The following is a 21,535-nucleotide window of genomic DNA, read 5'->3' as shown; positions in this document are numbered from 1 at the left end:
GGTTACTACATGATTGCAAATGTGTTATTTCCTAGTTTTGATGTCTTCACTATTATTCTACAATGTAGAAAATCCCCAAAGCCAACTCCTCCTTTGGCCGCCTTTCCTTCCAGTTCTCTGCTGCCAATGACTGGAACGAATTGCAAAAATCACTGAAGCTGGAGACTTACATCGCCCTCACTAACTTTAAGCATCAGCTGTCAGAGCAGCTCACTGCACCTGTAAATAGACCATCTGTAAATAGCCCACCAAACTACCTCATCCCCATATTGTTATTTTTTTGCTCCTTTGCACCCCAGTATCTCTACTTGCACATTCATCTTCTGCAAATCTATCACTCCAGTGTTAATGCTAAATTGTAATTATTTCAACGCTATTGCCTATTTATTGCCTTACCTCCCTAATCTTACATTTACACACTACATTTACACACACTGTATATATATTTTCTATTGTGTTATTGACTGTACGGTTGTTTACTCCATGTGTAACTCTGTGTTGTTGTTTGTGTTGCACTGCTTTGCTTTATCTTGGCCAGGTCCCAGTTGTAAATGAGAACTTGTTCTCAACTGGCCTCCCTGGTTAAATAAAGGTGTTCTCAACTGGCCTACCTGGTTAAATAAAGGTGTTCTCAACTGGCCTCCCTGGTTAAATAAAGGTGAAATAAAAAATTAAGAAAAACCCTGAATGAGAAGGTGTGTCCAAAACACAGTCACGGTAAGCACAAATAAAATGTCACATCACCCAGAAAAAACAGTTACATTCACCCACAAATAATTCCCCCATCAATACTTTAAATTATATATGTAGTATTTAATGTGTATATTTATATTGTACTATACAGGGCGCATTTGGAAAAGAGAAATACGTCTCAATATGTCTTCCCTGTCAAAATAAAGGTTAAATAAATATATACAATTCATGAAATATAGGTGGGAGGGCGTACAGGCTGTGGTCAATTTATTAATGAACAGATAGGTGGGAGAACATAGAGGCTGTGGTCAATTTATTAATGAACAGATAGGTGGGAGGACGTACAGGCTGTGGTCAATTTATTAATGAACAGATAGGTGGGAGGACATAGAGGCTGTGGTCAATTTATTAATGAACAGATAGGTGGGAGGGCGTACAGGCTGTGGTCAATTTATTAATGAACAGATAGGTGGGAGGACATACAGGCTGTGGTCAATTTATTAATGAACAGATAGGTGGGAGGGCGTACAGGCTGTGGTCAATTTATTAATGAACAAATAGGTGGGAGGACATACAGGCTGTGGTCAATTTATTAATGAACAGATAGGTGGGAGGACATACAGGCTGTGGTCAATTTATTATACAAAACATGGGTGAAAGGGTGTACAATTTATTAATGAAACATGGTAAAACAGATTGATTTGACAAACAGTCCAAATACTCAGTATACACCAATGTTGTTGTCTTCCATGTGTCCACACATCTCTTTAGTGGCTGGGGCGGAAGGGAAAGGCCATGCTTGGAAGGAAAGGTTGAGAAGGGAAGGAGGGATGGGGAGAGTGAGAGGAGGGGTGAGGTCCTAAGGGGCTGGGCCGGGGGCTGTACCCCAGAGGAGGGGTGTGGATGTGGGGGTAGAATCCACTCTGCTGCACTGGACCAGACATCACCAGCTGGAGCAAACTGAGAGACACCATAGAATTAGGAATTACAACACACTTTGTCCTGCATCTGTAACAGCAGGGAATGCATCACCTATAGCCTCTACTGCTATTCATTCCAGTTCCGTCAATGCATTCTAAGCACCTTCCATTCTTCTTCATAGCCTGGTTTCATTACCGCTTGACTTCGGTTTGAATTCCGTCCTGTCGCAATGTTTCGCTAACTTAGGGAGGGAGGAGATGTCGCTAACCCTACCCCCCACCCTAACCCTAACTTAGGGAGGGGGATGTCGCTAACCCTACCCCCCACCCTAACCCTAACTTAGGGAGGGAGGAGATGTCGCTAACCCTACCCCCCACCCTAACCCTAACTTAGGGAGGAGATGTCGCTAACCCTACCCCCCACCCTAACCCTAACTTAGGGAGGGAGGAGATGTCGCTAACCCTACCCCCCACCCTAACCCTAACTTAGGGAGGGAGATGTCGCTAACCCTACCCCCCACCCTAACCCTAACTTAGGGAGGGAGGAGATGTCGCTAACCCTACCCCCCACCCTAACCCTAACTTAGGGAGGGAGGAGATGTCGCTAACCCTACCCCCCACCCTAACCCTACCCCCCACCCTAACCCTACCCCCCACCCTAACCCTAACTTAGGGAGGGAGATGTCGCTAAATATGGATGAAATGTATTGAAAAGGCTAAATTCCATTCATAGAATTAGTAAGGCCAACAAGGCCAGAGTGAGAAAATGGAAGACATTTATTTTCCACCATAATTTGTAAATAAAATCATTAAAAATCCTACAATGTGATTTTCTGGATTTTTTTTCTCATTTTGTCTGTCATAGTTGAAGTGTACCTATGATGAAAATTACAGGCCTCTCTCGTCTTTTTAAGTGGGAGAACTTGCACAATTGGTGGCTGACTAAATACTTTTTTGCCCCACTGTATATACTGTACTCTATACCATCTACTGCATCTTGCCTAAGCCGTTCGGCCATCGCTCATTCATATATTTTTATGTACATATTCTTATTAATTCCTTTATACTTGTGTGTACACTCACATTAACATCTGCTATATGCTGGCTATGCTCAGCCTTGTCTCAGGGTAGTAGGTTGGTAGATATCCCTCTAGTGGTGTGGGGGCTATACTCAGCCTTGTCTCAGGGTAGTAGGGTGGTAGATATCCCTCTAGTGGTGTGGGGGCTATACTCAGCCTTGTCTCAGGGTAGTAGGTTGGTAGATATCCCTCTAGTGGTGTGGGGGCTATACTCAGCCTTGTCTCAGGGTAGTAGGGTGGTAGATATCCCTCTAGTGGTGTGGGGGCTATACTCAGCCTGGTCTCAGGGTAGTAGGGTGGTAGATATCCCTCTAGTGGTGTGGGGGCTATACACAGCCTTGTCTCAGGGTAGTAGGTTGTTCTGTTATAATCTCCACCCGGCACAGCCAGAAGAGGACTGGCCCACCCCTCATAGCCTGGTTCCTCTCTAGGTTTCTTCCTAGGTTCTGTCCTTTCTAGGGAGTTTTTCCCAGCCACCGTGCTTCTACACCTGCAATGCTTGCTGCTTGGGGTTTTAGGCTGGGTTTCTGTACTTTGTGACATCAGCTGATGTCTCATTTATTATTGTTTATTGTCATTAGTTGCTACGGCTAAACTCATTTCAATTTGCTTACTGCCCCATTCGGTCTACAGACGACGCAAGAGCCATCACACTGCATACTGCCTTATCCCACCTGGACAAGAGGAATACCTATGTAAGAATGCTGTTCATCGGCTACAGCTCAGCATTCAACACCATAGTACCTTCCAAGCTCATCATTAAGCTTGAGGCCCTGGGTTTCAACCCCGCCCTGTGCAATTGGGTCCTGGACTTCCTGACGGGCCACCCCCAGGTGGTGAAGGTAGGTAACAACATCTCCACTTCACTAATCCTCAACACTGGGGCCCCACAAGGATGTGTTCTGAGCCCTCACCTGTACTCCCTGTTCACTGCGTGGCCATGAACGCCTCCAACTCAATCATCAAGTTTGCAGATGGCACAACAGTAGTAGACATGACTACCAACAACGACAAGACAATCTACAGGGAGTAGGTGAGGGCTTCGGAGTGTGGTGTCAGGAAAATAACCTCTCCCTCAACATCAACAAAACAAAGGAGATGATCCTGGACTTAAGGAAACAGCAGAGGGAGCACCCCCTATCCACATCGACAGGACAGCAATGAAGAGGGTGCAAAGTTAAGTTCCTCTGAGTACATATCACTGACAAATTGAAATGCTCCACCCACACAGACAGTGTGGTGAAGAAGGCGCAACAGCGCCTCTTCAACCTAAGGAGGCTGAAGAAATGTGGCTTGTCACCTAAAACCCTCACAAACTTTTACAGATGCACCATTGAGAGCATCCTGTCGGGCTGTATCACCGCCTGGTACAGCAATTGCACCGCCCACAACTGCAGGGCTCTCAAGTGGGTGGTGCGGTTTGCACAACGCATCCCGATCATCAAGGACAAAAAAAACACCCGAGTCACTGCCTGTACTCCCAGCTATCATCCAGAAGGCGAGGTCAGTACAGGTGCATCAAAGCTGGGACCGAGAGACTGAAAAACAGCTTCTATCTCAAGGTCATTAGACTGTTAAACAGCCATCACTAGCACAGAGAGGCTATATACAGGCTTGAAGTCATTGGCCACTTTAATAAAATGGAACACGAATCACTTTAATAATACCACTTTAACAGTGTTCACATATCTTGCATTACTCATCTCATATGTACAGTTGAAGTCAGAAGTTTACATACACCTTTGCCAAATACATTTAAACTCTGTTTTTCACAATTCCTGACATTTAATCCTAGTAGAAATGCCCTGTCTTAGGTCAGTTAGGATCACCACTTTATTTTAAGAATGTGAAATGTCAGAATAATAGTAGAGAGAATGATTCATTTCAGCTTTTATTTCTTTCATCACATTCCCATTGAGATCAGGGCTTTGTGATGGCCACGCCAATACCTTGACTTGTTGTCCTTAAGCTATTTTGCCACAAAATTTGCGACCAAGCTTTAACTTCCTGACTGATGTCTTGAGATGTTGCTTTAATATATCCACAAAATTTACTTCCTCATGATGCCATCTATTTGTGAAGTGCACCAGTCCCTCCTGCAGCAAAGCACCCAAACAACATGATGCTGCCACCCCCGTACCTCACGGTTGGGATGGTGTTCTTCGGCTTGCAAGCCTCCCCCTTTTTCCTCCAAACATAACGATGTTCATTATACCCAAACAGTTATATTTTTGTTTCATCCGACCAGAGGACATTTCTCAAAAAAGTGCAATCTTTGTCCCCATGTACAGTTGCAAACCGTAATCTGTAGTTTTTATGGCGGTTTTGGAGCAGTGTCCTTTCTTGCTGAGCGGCCATTCAGGTTATGTTGATATAGGACTCGTTTTACTGTGAACATAGATACTTTTGTACCCGTTTCCTCCAGCATCTTCAGAAGGTCCTTTGCTGCTGTTCTGGGATTGATTTGCATTGTTCGCACAAAAGTACGTTAATCTCTGAGACAGAACGCGTCTCCTTCCTGAGCGGTATGACGGCTGCGTGGTCCCATGGTGTTTATACTTGCGTACTATTGTTTGTACAGATGAACGTGGTACCTTCAGGCATTTGGAAATTGCTCCCAAGGATAAACCAAACTTGTGGAGGTCTACAATTGTTTTCTGAGGTCTTGACTGATTTCTTTTGATTTTTCCATGATGTCAAGCAAAGAGGCACTGAGTTTGAAGGTAGGCCTTGAAATAGATCCACAGGTACACCTCCAATTGACTCAAATGTCAATTAGCCTATCAGAAGCTTCTAAAGCCATGACATAATTTTCTGGAATTTTCCAAGCTGTTTAAAAGTACAGTCAACTTAGTGTATGTAAACTTCTGACCCACTGGAATTGTGATAGTGAATTATAAGTGAAATAATCTCTGTAAACAATTGTTGGAAAAATGATTTGTGCCATGCACAAAGTAGATGTCCTAACCAACTTGCCAAAACTATAGTTTGTTCACAAGAAATGTGTAGAAATGTGTAGAAAATGTGTAGAAAAACTAGTTTTAATGACTCTAACCTAAGTATGTAAACTTCCGACTTCAACTCTATTCTTTACTATCTTTTGCATCTTAGCCTATCCCGCTCTGACATTGCTCATCCATATATTTATACATTCTTATTCCTTTCCTTAGATTTGTGTGTATTAGGGAGATGTTGTGGAATTGTTAGATATTACTTGTTAGATATTACTGCACTGTCGTTACTAGAAACACAAGAATTTCGCTACACTCACAATAACATCTGCTAACCACGTGTATGTGACCAATAAAAAAAATGTACAGCCTGGAATCGAACCAGGGTGTCTGTAGTGACGCCTCAAGCACTGAGATGCAGTGCCTTAGACTGCTGCGCCACTCGGGAGCCCTAGATTACACCTTAGCAAACAATCCTTTTGTAAACTAATGTTAGATGCAACTAACATGACAAGTACATAGACCTATTTCTCTGTAAAACAACATTAGATCCAGTCTGTCTATGATATTATCCTGATGGCTCTGATTCTAGCTAGCTAACCAGTCAGGTTTATGTAAGAGGCTAGCTAGCATCAGCTATGTAGTGGTTTTACTATGTTGAAACACTCGTTTTCAAATTTTCTTAAATTTTTCTCACAAGCGCATTGCTGTAGCTTCTAAATCCTCAATGTAATTTACTAATTTTAACTAATTTAAACCATATTTAACGAGATCTTCTCCCTGTTGGCAATGCCTGACAACGCACAGGAAACGACTCCCCCGATATGAAGAGGGCTTGGAACGTTCAAATGTAGAATGTGCATTGAGGGTATGGATTTCTCCTTCGCCAAAATGGCTGCCATTATCATAACATTCTGGAACTATGAGGATCTATGACATCATGCACTACTTGGGAAGATCACACACACACACACACACCTCTTAGGCTGGAAACAGGACAGAACAGGTCTGAACAGGGGGAGGGTAAGAACAGATCTTGACAGGAGGAGGGTTGCATTGTGATTGGTTGTGGGGGAGGGCTAGGGGAACATTGTGACTGGTTGTGGGGAAGGTTTAGGGGTGCATTGTGATTGGTTGTGGGGAGGGCTAGGGGTACATTGTGATTGGTTGTGGGGAGGGCTAGGGGTACACTGTGACTGGTTCTTACTTGTTGTGTGGGAGGCGGGAACAGAGAGCTCTCAGGTCCTCTGTGGAGAGAATACACAGGATAAGACTGTAGAAGACACAGGACATCACAACTGTAGAAGACACAGGATATGACATCCCTACCTCTAGAGCAGAGCAGCGCCCCTGCTGCCATGGACACCTGCAGGGCCTGGGCCAGCCTATCCAGAGTGAGCTGGATGTGTGTTTGTGTATCGGAGTGGAGAGGGTTCAGCTCCTCCAGAAGACCAGAGAGGTCAGAGATCAGAGAAGTCAGCTGGTCGGGCTGCAGCAACGCCAGACGACCCAGAAGCCCCTTCTCTCTCAGAACGCCCGGGAGAAGCAGCAACACCTGGAACAGATAAGTGTTGAGTTCATCACCTCTGACCTCTAAACATGACCTGGCCCTGACCCAGGACTCCCGGGAGGAAGAGTCGATGACCTCTAAACACGGGGGTGCGGTACCACGGGGGTGCGGTACCACGGGGGTGCGGTTCCACGGGGGTGCGGTACCACGGGGGTGCGGTTCCACGGGGGTGCGGTTCCACGGGGGTGCGGTTCCACAGGGGTGCGGGTCCACAGGGGTGCGGTTCCACAGGAGTGCGGTTCCACGGGGGTGCTTTATGTTTGCTTTATTGGCAGTTGTTGTTGTTAACCTGTAACTCATGTTGACGTTTCTGCCAGTGCAGTTCCACGGGGGTGCGGGTCCACAGGGGTGCGGTACCACAGGGGTGCGGTTCCACGGGGGTGCTTTATGTTTGCTTTATTGGCAGTTGTTGTTGTTAACCTGTAACTCATGTTGACGTTTCTGCCAGTGCTTACGTCAAGCAGCTAAGGTGTTTAATACAGTATTTCTTAAATAAAAACATGAGCATGAAAGAATCAGTAGACAGTATGGAGTCCGTTGCTGCTGGCTGCGCTCAGGACTGATTTCTGAGAACATGTCTACAAGTTCTTCATCAGCCAGCTGTCAAACGATCCTAAATAAAGCTGCTACAAGCCATATATCAGAACCCCAAATCACTAGTTCGCTAAGTTCCATCTCTGCTTGTCAATGAAGCTAGTAAATAGCAGGCACCATGAGCAGGTCACGTTAGCTAAATCAGCTTATCAAGTCACTGGCATGTGGTGACGTTTGGTTTTTACTTTCTCTCAATCGATTACCAGTGTGCATCTGTCTGGCAGTGTTTCATAGGGAATCATATTACTGGGCTCTTGAGTGGTGCAGGGGTCTAAGGCACTGCATCCCAGTGCTAGAGGCGTCACTACAGACACCTTGGTTTGAATCCAGGCTGTATCACAACCGACCGTGATTGGGAGTCCCATAGGGCGGCATACAAGTGGTCCAGGTTTGGCCGGTGTGGGCTGTCATTGTAAATAACATTGCCTAGTGAAATAAAGGTTACATTTAAATTGTTTAAAAGAAAATAAACAGCTGGCAGCGGGACACACTCGCCAATGGGTTTAGAATTCTGGAATCTTGACAAGTGGGATGCAAGTGCACATCATCTTAATTCTCATTGGCCCAAAACAGTAGCTAAGCTTCCATCTAGTTGGAGACAGATTTGGCCCAAAACAGTAGCTAAGCTTCCATCCAGTTGGAGACAGATTTGGCCCAAAACAGTAGCTAAGCTTCCATCTAGTTGGAGACAGATTTGGCCCAAAACAGTAGCTAAGCTTCCATCTAGTTGGAGACAGATTTGGCCCAAAACAGTAGCTAAGCTTCCATCTAGTTGGAGACAGATTTGGCCCAAAACAGTAGCTAAGCTTCCATCCAGTTGGAGACAGATTTTCGTGCCAATATTCTAAAATCCACATAAAAACAGAGATGTGATTCCTTCAAATTGACACAGACTGGAGTGATCTCTATCAAATACAGTAAGATTGGATGGAAACCTGGTTAGTGGCAGACTGTAGTGATCTCTATCAAATACAGTAAGATTGGATGGAAACCTGGTTAGTGGCAGACTGTAGTGATCTCTATCAAATACAGTAAGATTGGATGGAAACCTGGTTAGTGGCAGACTGTAGTGATCTCTGTCAAATACAGTAAGATTGGATGGAAACCTGGTTAGTGGCAGACTGTAGTGATCTCTATCAAATACAGTAAGATTGGATGGAAACCTGGTTAGTGGCAGACTGTAGTGATCTCTGTCAAATACAGTAAGATTGGATGGAAACCTGGTTAGTGGCAGACTGGAGTGATCTCTATCAAATACAGTAAGATTGGATGGAAACCTGGTTAGTGGCAGACTGTAGTGATCTCTGTCAAATACAGTAAGATTGGATGGAAACCTGGTTAGTGGCAGACTGTAGTGATCTCTGTCAAATACAGTAAGATTGGATGGAAACCTGGTTAGTGGCAGACTGGAGTGATCTCTATCAAATACAGTAAGATTGGATGGAAACCTGGTTAGTGGCAGACTGTAGTGATCTCTGTCAAATACAGTAAGATTGGATGGAAACCTGGTTAGTGGCAGACTGTAGTGATCTCTATCAAATACAGTAAGATTGGATGGAAACCTGGTTAGTTGCAGACTGTAGTGATCTCTATCAAATACAGTAAGATTGGATGGAAACCTGGTTAGTGGCAGACTGTAGTGATCTCTATCAAATACAGTAAGATTGGATGGAAACCTGGTTAGTGGCAGACTGTAGTGATCTCTATCAAATACAGTAAGATTGGATGGAAACCTGGTTAGTGGCAGACTGTAGTGATCTCTGTCAAATACAGTAAGATTGGATGGAAACCTGGTTAGTGGCAGACTGTAGTGATCTCTATCAAATACAGTAAGATTGGATGGAAACCTGGTTAGTGGCAGACTGGAGTGATCTCTATCAAATACAGTAAGATTGGATGGAAACCTGGTTAGTGGCAGACTGGAGTGATCTCTATCAAATACAGAAAGTAGCCACTCCATTAGGGCCAAGTGTTCTCTCATAATATTGGCAAAGTGTTGTCGCATGTAAACAAGTCTGAGGTGCTGAGTAATGGACAGGTCTGTCTCACTGTCTGGAGGTTCTGCTGCTCTGATGGTCTGTCTGGAGGTTCTTCTGCTATGATGGTCTGTCTCACTGTATGAAGGTTTGTAATCCAAACCCGACCCTCATGTACGTCCTGACGACCTCAGTTACACAAATGTCCCAAAAGTCAGGTTTGAGACTGTACATTGATACTGGACATTGAGACTGGACATTGAGACTGGACATTGATACTGGACATTGAGACTGGACATTGAGACTGGACATTGATACTGGACATTGATACTGGACATTGATACTGGACATTGATACTGGACAAACCTGCAGGACACTGAGATGTAGCTCAGAGAAGAGAGGCCCTGCCTCCAGCTCAGTCTCTGTCGTCCCATTGGCCAAGTCCTGCTTCCCGTCTCTTCTGTAAGCCAATGGGGCTTTGACACACCAGCGCACCAGCCCAGCCAGCGGTGTGAGGTCCAGGGAGCCGATTGGCTGGCTGGAGGAGGGGGGTGTGTTCAGCAGAGTGATGAGGACCAATCGAGGCTGGTCTTGGATCCAGGACACCACCATCTGTAGCAGCTGTACAGGGGGAGTCAACTCCTCTATACACACCGAAAACACACCAAGAGGTATTTAGAGATGTTGACATGACATAGCCTAGTAACAGCTGTACAGGGGGAGTCAACTCCTCTATACACACCAAGAGGTATTTAGAGATGTTGACATGACACAGCCTAGTAACAGCTGTACAGGGGGAGTCAACTCCTCTATACACACCAAGAGGTATTTAGAGATGTTGACATGACATAGCCTAGTAACAGCTGTACAGGGGGAGTCAACTCCTCTATACACACCAAGAGGTATTTAGAGTTGTTGACATGACACAGCCTAGTAACAGCTGTACAGGGGGAGTCAACTCCTCTATACACACCGAACACACACCAAGAGATAGATATTTAGAGATGTTGACATGACACAGCCTAGTAACAGCTGTACAGGGTTTTCGTTACTCATCTTGTTGGCTAGTGATGTAGCTTTTCGTTACTCATCTTGTTGGCTGATAGTAGATTGACAGGGTAGTGATTTAGCTGTTCGTTACTCATCTTGTTGGCTGATAGTATATTGACAGGCTAGTGATGTAGCTTTTCGTTACTAACCTTGTTGGCTGATAGTAGATTGACAGGGTAGTGATTTAGCTGTTCGTTACTCATCTTGTTGGCTAGTGATTTAGCTGTTCATTACTCATCTTTTTGGCTGATAGTAGATTGACAGGGTAGTGATTTAGCTGTTCGTTACTCATCTTGTTGGCTGATAGTAGATTGACAGGGTAGTGATTTAGCTGTTCGTTACTCATCTTGTTGGCTGATAGTAGATTGACAGGGTAGTGATTTAGCTGTTCGTTACTCATCTTGTTGGCTGATAGTAGATTGACAGGGTAGTGATTTAGCTGTTCGTTACTCATCTTGTTGGCTGATAGTAGATTGACAGGCTAGTGATTTAGCTGTTCGTTACTCATCTTGTTGGCTAGTGATATTGCTGTTTGTTACTCATCTTGTTGGCTGATAGTAGATTGACAGGGTAGTGATTTAGCTGTTTGTTACTCATCTTGTTGGCTGATAGTAGATTGACAGGGTAGTGATTTAGCTGTTAGTTACTCATCTTGTTGGCTAGTGATTTAGCTGTTTGTTACTCATCTTGTTGGCTGATAGTAGATTGACAGGCTAGTGATTTAGCTGTTTGTTACTCATCTTGTTGGCTGATAGTTTATTGACAGGGTAGTGATTTAGCTGTTTGTTACTCATCTTGTTGGCTAGTGATTTAGCTGTTTGTTACTCATCTTGTTGGCTGATAGTTTATTGACAGGGTAGTGATTTAGCTGTTCGTTACTCATCTTGTTGGCTAGTGATTTAGCTGTTCGTTACTCATCTTGTTGGCTGATAGTAGATTGACAGGGTAGTGATTTAGCTGTTCGTTACTCATCTTGTTGGCTGATAGTAGATTGACAGGGTAGTGATTTAGCTGTTCGTTACTCATCTTGTTGGCTGATAGTAGATTGACAGGCTAGTGATTTAGCTGTTCGTTACTCATCTTGTTGGCTAGTGATATTGCTGTTTGTTACTCATCTTGTTGGCTGATAGTAGATTGACAGGGTAGTGATTTAGCTGTTTGTTACTCATCTTGTTGGCTGATAGTAGATTGACAGGGTAGTGATTTAGCTGTTAGTTACTCATCTTGTTGGCTAGTGATTTAGCTGTTTGTTACTCATCTTGTTGGCTGATAGTTTATTGACAGGGTAGTGATTTAGCTGTTCGTTACTCATCTTGTTGGCTAGTGATTTAGCTGTTCGTTACTCATCTTGTTGGCTGATAGTAGATTGACAGGGTAGTGATTTAGCTGTTTGTTACTCATCTTGTTGGCTGAGGAACAGTACGTGTGGCCAGTTCTTCTAACATCTTTAAAGTGGGATTCCAGTCAGGACGCACAGCGTTACTAATCAGGTTACGCACCCAATGCATATGAGTCTGTTCAATTAAAACGGTCAAATGTCTGGCACCACATTTTCCTAACGGTGCGTAGAGAGGTCATACAGGGTGGTAACAACAGTGTGTGTACCTGTAGAGAGGTCATACAGGGTGGTAACAGCAGTGATGAACTGGCAGCAGAATGGAGGACAGGAACAGCTGAGGTTGTTGAGGGTTGGAACCATGGAACCAGGAAGTAGGGAGCAATAGTCATCCACCAACACTCTGGCTAGTCTTCTACAGTAGACAGGATGGGACCGCTGGAACACACGAACACACACACACTCTGGCTAGTCTTCTACAGTAGACAGGATGGGACCACTGGAACACACACACACACACACACTCTGGCTAGTCTTCTATAGTAGACAGGATGGGACCACTGAAACACACAAACACATTCTGGCTAGTCTTCTACAGTAGACAGGATGGGACCACTGGAACACACGAACACACACACACTCTGGCTAGTCTTCTACAGTAGACAGGATGGGACCGCCGGAACACACACACACACACACACTCTGGCTAGTCTTCTACAGTAGACAGGATGGGACCGCTGGAACACACACACACACACACTCTGGCTAGTCTTCTACAGTAGACAGGATGGGACCGCTGGAACACACACACACACACACTCTGGCTAGTCTTCTACAGTAGACAGGATGGGACCGCTGGAACACACACACACTCTGGCTAGTCTTCTACAGTAGACAGGATGGGACCGCTGGAACACACGAACACACACACACACTCTGGCTAGTCTTCTACAGTAGACAGGATGGGACCGCTGGAACACACACACACACAAACTCTGGCTAGTCTTCTATAATAGACAGGATGGGACCGCTGGAACACACACACACACACACTCTGGCTAGTCTTCTACAGTAGACAGGATGGGACCGCTGGAACACACACACACTCTGGCTAGTCTTCTACAGTAGACAGGATGGGACCGCTGGAACACACGAACACACACACACACTCTGGCTAGTCTTCTACAGTAGACAGGATGGGACCGCTGGAACACACACACACACACACTCTGGCTAGTCTTCTACAGTAGACAGGATGGGACCGCTGGAACACACACACACTCTGACTAGTCTTCTACAGTAGACAGGATGGGACCGCTGGAACACACACACACACACACACTCTGGCTAGTCTTCTACAGTAGACAGGATGGGACCACTGGAACACACACACACACACACACTCTGGCTAGTCTTCTACAGTAGACAGGATGGGACCACTAGAACACACACACACACACACACACTCTGGCTAGTCTTCTATAGTAGACAGGATGGGACCACTGAAACACACAAACACACTCTGGCTAGTCTTCTACAGTAGACAGGATGGGACCACTAGAACACACACACACACACACACTCTGGCTAGTCTTCTATAGTAGACAGGATGGGACCACTGGAACACACACACACTCTGGCTAGTCTTCTACAGTAGACAGGATGGGACCACTGGAACACACACACACTCTGACTAGTCTTCTACAGTAGACAGGATGGGACCGCTGGAACACACACACACTCTGGCTAGTCTTCTACAGTAGACAGGATGGGACCACTGGAACACACACACACTCTGGCTAGTCTTCTACAGTAGACAGGATGGGACCACTGGAACACACACACACACACACTCTGGCTAGTCTTCTATAGTAGACAGGATGGGACCACTGGAACACACACACACTCTGGCTAGTCTTTTACAGTAGACAGGATGGGACCGCTGGAACACACACACACTCTGGCTAAGGGATTTTTATGAATAATGACCAAATTATGTATGCATTTCAATCAGAACTATGACTAAACAGAATACTACTATGTTACTGTATGGATGTATGAATCTTATTATAATCATAATACTGAATGTAATGTGTGTAGTTTTCGTCCAGAATTAGAAGGACTGTCTGTTCCTTGTTAGAAACTAACGGAGCTATCGTCAGACTGGCTGGAATGCTGTGTTCCTTACAGGACATCCTGTCTCTACACAGGGAGAGGAGAGACCTTGGGCTAGCAGTAGATTATTTAACAGGTGGTAGACAGCGTGGGAAGACTTGTGAACTATACAGCCATTGTATCGGAGTGGAGGAAGGACAGTTTAAAACCTATGACGTCATATTTAGTTTATAACTGGTTGTAAATTGTACCATGATCAGTACTCTCGAGAATAAATGCTATTGATTGATTTTGAGACTGGCCTCTGTCCATTTTATGCAAATAAGTATCTTACAAATTCTTAGGAATGGGCAGAGTGTTCTAATTGAATTGGTTAATAAACATATAGGAAACAAATTCCTTTAACACTTCTACAGTAGACAGGATGGGACCACTGGAACACACGAACACACACACAATATCAATTAATTTCTGGTTAACAGTTAAGTACCTCAGTACCTCACTGTGATTGTTTTACATTAAAATGGTCAAAAAGAAATAAAAATAGCTTCTTAGCAAAGAGCAACTTCTCAAGAAAGAATTTAGCTGAGACTGTCTGGGAGTGGTCTGAGTGGGAGGGGAAAACAGACTGTCTGGGAGTGGTCTGAGTGGGAGGGGAAAACAGACTGTCTGGGAGTGGTCTGAGTGGGAGGGGAAAACAGACTGTCTGGGAGTGGTCTGAGTAGGGAGGGGGAAACAGACTGTCTGGGAGTGGTCTGAGTGGGGAGGGGGAAACAGACTGTCTGGGAGTGGTCTGAGTGGGAGGGGAAAACAGACTGTCTGTGAGTGGTCTGAGTGGGGAGGGGGAAACAGACTGTCTGGGAGTGGTCTGCGTGGGGAGGGGGAAACAGACTGTCTGGGAGTGGTCTGAGTGGGGAGGGGGAAACAGACTGTCTGGGAGTGGTCTGAGTGGGGAGGGGGAAACAGACTGTCTGGGAGGGGTCTGAGTGGGGAGGGGGAAACAGACTGTCTGGGAGGGGTCTGAGTGGGGAGGGGGAAACAGACTGTCTGGGAGGGGTCTGAGTGGGGAGGGGGAAACAGACTGTCTGGGAGGGGTCTGAGTGGGAGGGGAAAACAGACTGTCTGGGAGTGGTCTGAGTGGGAGGGGAAAACTGACTGTCTGGGAGTGGTCTGAGTAGGGAGGGGAAAACTGACTGTCTGGGAGTGGTCTGAGTAGGGAGGGGAAAACTGACTGTCTGGGAGTGGTCTGAGTAGGGAGGGGAAAACAGACTGTCTGGGAGTGGTCTGAGTGGGAGGGGAAAACTGACTGTCTGGGAGTGGTCTGAGTGGGAGGGGAAAACAGACTGTCTGGGAGTGGTCTGAGTGGGAGGGGAAAACAGACTGTCTGGGAGTGGTCTGAGTGGGAGGGGAAAACAGACTGTCTGGGAGTGGTCTGAGGGGGAGGGGAAAACAGACTGTCTGGGAGTGGTCTGAGTGGGAGGGGAAAACTGACTGTCAGGGGAAAACTGACTGTCTGGGAGGGGTCTGAGTGGGAGGGGAAAACAGACTGTCTGGGAGTGGTCTGAGTGGGAGGGGAAAACAGACTGTCTGGGAGTGGTCTGAGTGGGGAGAAACTGACTGTCTGGGAGTGGTCTGAGTGGGGAGGGGAAAACAGACTGTCTGGGAGTGGTCTGAGTGGGAGGGGAAAACTGACTGTCTGGGAGTGGTCTGAGTGGGAGGGGAAAACTGAATGTCTGGGAGTGGTCTGAGTGGGAGGGGAAAACTGACTGTCTGGGAGTGGTCTGAGTGGGAGGGGAAAACTGACTGTCTGGGAGTGGTCTGAGTGGGAGGGGAAAACAGACTGTCTGGGAGTGGTCTGAGTAGGGAGGGGGAAACTGACTGTCTGGGAGTGGTCTGAGGGGGAGGGGAAAACAGACTGTCTGGGAGTGGTCTGAGTGGGAGGGGAAAACTGACTGTCTGGGAGTGGTCTGAGGGGGAGGGGAAAACAGACTGTCTGGGAGTGGTCTGAGTGGGAGGGGAAAACTGACTGTCTGGGAGTGGTCTGAGTGGGAGGGGAAAACAGAAAACTAGTCGTTATTGGCAGAAAGGTTGGGAAAGCTCTTTCTTATTGGTCTATTATCTAATTTATCACCAGGCAGGCCAAAACTCTGTTATTGATAACCTACACCTAAATCACTCCATAGACCTGTCCTGTCCACGGTAAGTGAAGGTGTGTGCTATTGATAACCTATACCTAAATCACTCCATAGACCTGTCCTGTCCACGATAAGTGAAGGTGTGTGTTCTTGATAACCTATACCTAAATCACTCCATAGACCTGTCCTGTCCACGATAAGTGAAGGTGTGTGTTCTTGATAACCTATACCTAAATCACTCCATAGACTTGTCCTGTCCACGGTAAGTGAAGGTGTGTGTTATTGATAACCTACACCTAAATCACTCCATAGACCTGTCCTGTCCACGGTAAGTGAAGGTGTGTGTTATTGTGTTCTAACCTGTAACCAGGTAGCAGCACACTCCAGGATGGGGACCCTGCCCACAGCGATCGCCATGGAGACTAGCTTGCCTAGCAACGCCATGCGACTCTCGTCAGCCTGGTTACCTTGGCGACAGAAGGAAAAGTAAAACACAGATTCAATACAACTTGAACACAAACACACTGAAGACACACACACAGTGAAATGCTGACTGACCAGCCCTTAACCAACAGGTGTGGACCTCACAGTAAAATGCTGACTGACCAGCCCTTAACCAGCAGGTGTAGACCTCACAGTAAAATGCTGACTGACCAGCCCTTAACCAGCAGGTGTAGACCTCACAGTGAAATGCTGACTGACCAGCCCTTAACTCTTGATGATCATCCAGGTGCTTTTTGACAAGCTGGGGTTAACTGGACGAGATGGTCTCAACAACTACGGGAAGTGTTTGGTTGGAGTCATTGCAGCTAAAGGTGGCCTGATCAACAACTACAGGAAGTGTTTGGTTGGAGTCATTGCAGCTAAAGGTGGCCTGATCAACAACTACAGGAAGTGTTTGGTTGGAGTCATTGCAGCTAAAGATTGCACAACCTACTTTTCACACAGGGGCACTGGGTGTTGCATAAAGTTGTTTATATAATAAATGAAATAAGTATGTAATTGTTGTGTTATATGTTCACTCAAGTTCCTCTGATCTAATATGAAGTTTTGGTTGAAGATCTGAAAACATTCTGTATAAAAAATATGTAAAAGGAAATCAAATTTAAAATGGGACAAATTACGCACAGATGAGTGAAGATGAGTTAGGGTCAGGGTTAAAGATCACCTTGTAGAGTGAACAGAGAAGATGAGTTAGGGTCAGGGTTAAAGATCACCTTGTAGAGTGAACAGAGAAGATGAGTTAGGGTCAGGGTTAAAGATCACCTTGTAGAGTGAACAGAGAAGATGAGTAAGGGTCAGGGTTAAAGATCACCTTGTAGAGTGAACAGAGAAGATGAGTAAGGGTCAGGGTTAAAGATCACCTTGTAGAGTGAACAGAGAAGATGAGTTAGGGTCAGGGTTAAAGATCACCTTGTAGAGTGAACAGAGAAGATGAGTTAGGGTCAGGGTTAAAGATCACCTTGTAGAGTGAACAGGGCAGAGAAGATGAGTTGTCTCACAGCGTCTCGACTCTGTTCCTGGAAACAGCTGCACATGATCTCCAACAGCTGCAGCTCCTGTAAGGCACTCATCCTCTACACACACACACACACACACACACACACACACACACACACACACACACACACACACACTTGTGAAACCATGGAGACAGGACATAAAGGCAACCTAAAGAGGCAACATTGAGAGAGAGTGTGTGTGTGTGTGTGTGTGTGGTACCCTGTGTAGTATAAACTCCTCCACCAGTTTCAGTGTGTGTGTGTGTGTGTGTGTGTGGTACCCTGTGCAGTATAAACTCCTCCACCAGTTTCAGTGTGTGGTGTGTGTGTGTGTGTGTGTGTGTGTGTGTGTGTGTGTGTGTGTGTGTGTGTGTGTGTGTGTGTGGTGTGTGGTACCCTGTGCAGGATAAACTCTTCCACTAGCTCCAGAGTGGGCGTGTCCACCGAGGGGGAGGGGTTATTCTGAACCTGGCCAGACAGGTAGATATCCAGATGGTACAGCACCTGAAACACATTAACAACCACTAACGGGGCTTCCTGCAGCTAACCTACAATCATTACAACACATTAATAACCACTAACTGGGCTTCCTCCAACTAACCCAGAATCATTACAACACATTAGCAGACTGATAAATATCCAGACATGGTCAGAACCTCTTTAGCGGCGCTCAGCGCATCTCGACGTAGCAACGACTGACGCATATCACTCATCATCAGGTCCCTGAAACATCAGAACACACAGTAACACACTCATCATCAGGTCCCTGAAACATCAGAACACACAGTAACACACTCATCATCAGGTCCCTGAAACATCAGAACACACAGTAACACACTCATCATAAGGTCCCTGAAACATCAGAACACACAGTAACACACTCAACAGCAGCTCCATTAAACAAGATAGAATGATCTTACATAGCAAAGCATTGATAAACTCGATGGAACAGTGTTTTAAAACTTCACTTGCTGCACTTAGCTAGCTAGCGTATCTGCCAGCCATCACTCAGGGGAGCTAGCTAGCTAGCTAGTGTATCTGCCAGCCATCACTCAGGGGAGCTAGCTAGCTAGCTAGTGTATCTGCCAGCCATCACTCAGGGGAGCTATCTGCCAGCCATCACTCAGGGGAGCTATCTAGCTAGCTAGTGTATCTGCCAGCCATCACTCAGGGGAGCTAGCTAGCTAGCTAGTGTATCTGCCAGCCATCACTCAGGGGAGCTATCTGCCAGCCATCACTCAGGGGAGCTATCTAGCTAGCTAGTGTATCTGCCAGCCATCACTCAGGGGAGCTAGCTAGCTAGCTAGTGTATCTGCCAGCCATCACTCAGGGGAGCTATCTGCCAGCCATCACTCAGGGGAGCTATCTAGCTAGCTAGTGTATCTGCCAGCCATCACTCAGGGGAGCTAGCTAGCTAGCTAGTGTATCTGCCAGCCATCACTCAGGGGAGCTAGCTAGCTAGCTAGTGTATCTGCCAGCCATCACTCAGGGGAGCTATCTGCCAGCCATCACTCAGGGGAGCTATCTAGCTAGCTAGTGTATCTGCCAGCCATCACTAAGGGGAGCTATCTGCCAGCCATCACTCAGGGGAGCTATCTAGCTAGCTAGTGTATCTGCCAGCCATCACTCAGGGGAGCTATCTGCCAGCCATCACTCAGGGGAGCTATCTAGCTAGCTAGTGTATCTGCCAGCCATCACTCAGGGGAGCTATCTGCCAGCCATCACTCAGGGGAGCTATCTAGCTAGCTAGTGTATCTGCCAGCCATCACTCAGGGGAACTAGCTAGTGTATCTGCCAGCCATCAGTCAGGGGAACTATCTAGCTAGCTAGTGTATCTGCCAGTCATCACTCAGGGGAGCTATCCAGTATAGTGAACCAGAATCTGTCCGTACAGGAGAAGTTGAACATGCAGATCCTTCTTAATGCCCAGGAAGCCGCCATTCAACTTGGACCAGCTATTCAAGCTGAATAATGTGAAGATGTTTGGTAAGGCTCATACCACCAAATAACGGAGGTACGCTAAACAACTAGTCATTACTGCCATCCCAAAACGGCCAAAAAGGCATCCCAACCAATATACAGACTCCCCATGTTGTGTCCCAAAACTACAATACTCTCTGCTTAACAAGCAAACCACGGAGAGGCGAGTTATAGTCGGTTTGTTTGTATCCTAGAAACTAACTAGCTATGGTTGCTGTTGTTTGCTCTATTACAACGAGTTTGTGTAACTACACGAGTTACGCAGTTAATATAGAAACGTTTTCTTACCTTGAAAGAGAAGATATTTTAAAGCGACAGGGTGCATGCGCCACTGTTTACACTTTCAACTACGGAAACCCATGAAGTACAAACAGAGGACAACTGCCCCGTCCGTCACAACGCGTTTGGTTCTGTTCTGATGGGGTTTATCAGCATCCAACGTTTAGTTCTGTTCTGATGGGGTTCATCAGCATTCAACGTTTGATTATGTTAGTTGGTACTGAACCAGAAAACACACTGAGTATGATGACAGATAGTTCTACATTTAACTGACTGTACCTCGAGTGGAAACTAATGGGCTGCTGGCTGCTTAACCAAATGGATATATAGGTTTATCTAAAATCTATTCAAATTGTATTGGTCCATACACATATTTAGCAGATGTTGTGTAATATCTAACAATTCACAACAATACACACAAATAGTTTGAGAACATTTCTCTCCACCTCTCTGTTCATCTCCTCTCCTAGGTGAGAGTATTGTTTGCTTGGAATTATCTCTCAGTTGAGAGGAATAAGGAGAGGAGACGAGGGGAATAAGGAGATAAATCAAATTCAACTTTATTTGTCACATGCGCCGAATACAGCAAGTGTAGACTTTACCGTGAAATGCTTACTTACAAGCCCTTAACCAACAGTGCAGTTCAAGAAGAGTTAAGAAAATATCTACAAAATAAACTAAAGTAAAAAATAATAAAAAGTAACACAATAAACTAACAATAACGAGGCTTTATACAGGGGGTACTGGTACCGAGTCAGTGTGGAGGATATATACAGGGGGTACTGGTACCGAGTCAGTGTGGAGGCTTTATACAGGGGGTACTGGTACCGAGTCAGTGTGGAGGCTATATACAGGGGGTACCAGTACTGAGTCAGTGTGGAGGCTATATACAGGGGTACTGGTACCTAGTCAGTATGGAGGCTATATACAGGGAGTACTGGTACCGATTCAGTGTGGAGACTATATACAGGGAGTACTGGTACCGAGTCAGTGTGGAGGCTATATACAGGGAGTACTGGTACCGAGTCAGTGTGGAGGCTATATACAGGGGGTACCGGTATCGAGTCAGTGTGGAGGCTATATACAGGGGGTACTGGTACCGAGTCAGTGTGGAGGCTATATACAGGGGGTACCGGTATCGAGTCAGTGTGGAGGCTATATACAGGGGTACTGGTACCTAGTCAGTATGGAGGCTATATACAGGGAGTACTGGTACCGAGTCAGTGTGGAGGCTATATACAGGGAGTACTGGTACCGAGTCAGTGTGGAGGCTATATACAGGGGGTACTGGTACCGAGTCAGTGTGGAGGCTATATACACGGGGTACCGGTATCGAGTCAGTGTGGAGGCTATAT

The 21,535-nt window shown here is 45.9% G+C and overlaps 1 protein-coding gene across 1 annotated transcript; it reads right to left on the bottom strand.

Moving 5' to 3' along the window:
* Positions 1 to 792: 792 nt before the first annotated feature.
* On the bottom strand, positions 793 to 20,269 carry LOC139394183 (integrator complex subunit 15-like). The gene is made up of 10 exons (XM_071142228.1): positions 20,190 to 20,269; positions 18,578 to 18,644; positions 18,318 to 18,425; positions 17,882 to 17,996; positions 16,780 to 16,886; positions 12,439 to 12,607; positions 10,150 to 10,427; positions 6,973 to 7,198; positions 6,851 to 6,890; positions 793 to 1,653 (listed from the first exon to the last, which is right to left on the bottom strand). Exons 2-10 carry the CDS (start codon positions 18,635 to 18,637, stop codon positions 1,461 to 1,463), a joined length of 1,296 nt encoding a protein of 431 aa, XP_070998329.1. The 5' UTR covers positions 18,638 to 18,644; positions 20,190 to 20,269; the 3' UTR covers positions 793 to 1,460.
* Positions 20,270 to 21,535: the final 1,266 nt, after the last annotated feature.

This window comes from Oncorhynchus clarkii, unplaced genomic scaffold (genome assembly GCF_045791955.1).
Source record: "Oncorhynchus clarkii lewisi isolate Uvic-CL-2024 unplaced genomic scaffold, UVic_Ocla_1.0 unplaced_contig_11233_pilon_pilon, whole genome shotgun sequence".
Taxonomy (NCBI): domain Eukaryota; kingdom Metazoa; phylum Chordata; class Actinopteri; order Salmoniformes; family Salmonidae; genus Oncorhynchus; species Oncorhynchus clarkii.
Note: the sequence above shows the minus strand (reverse complement) of the source record. Positions and strands in the feature narration are given on the sequence as shown.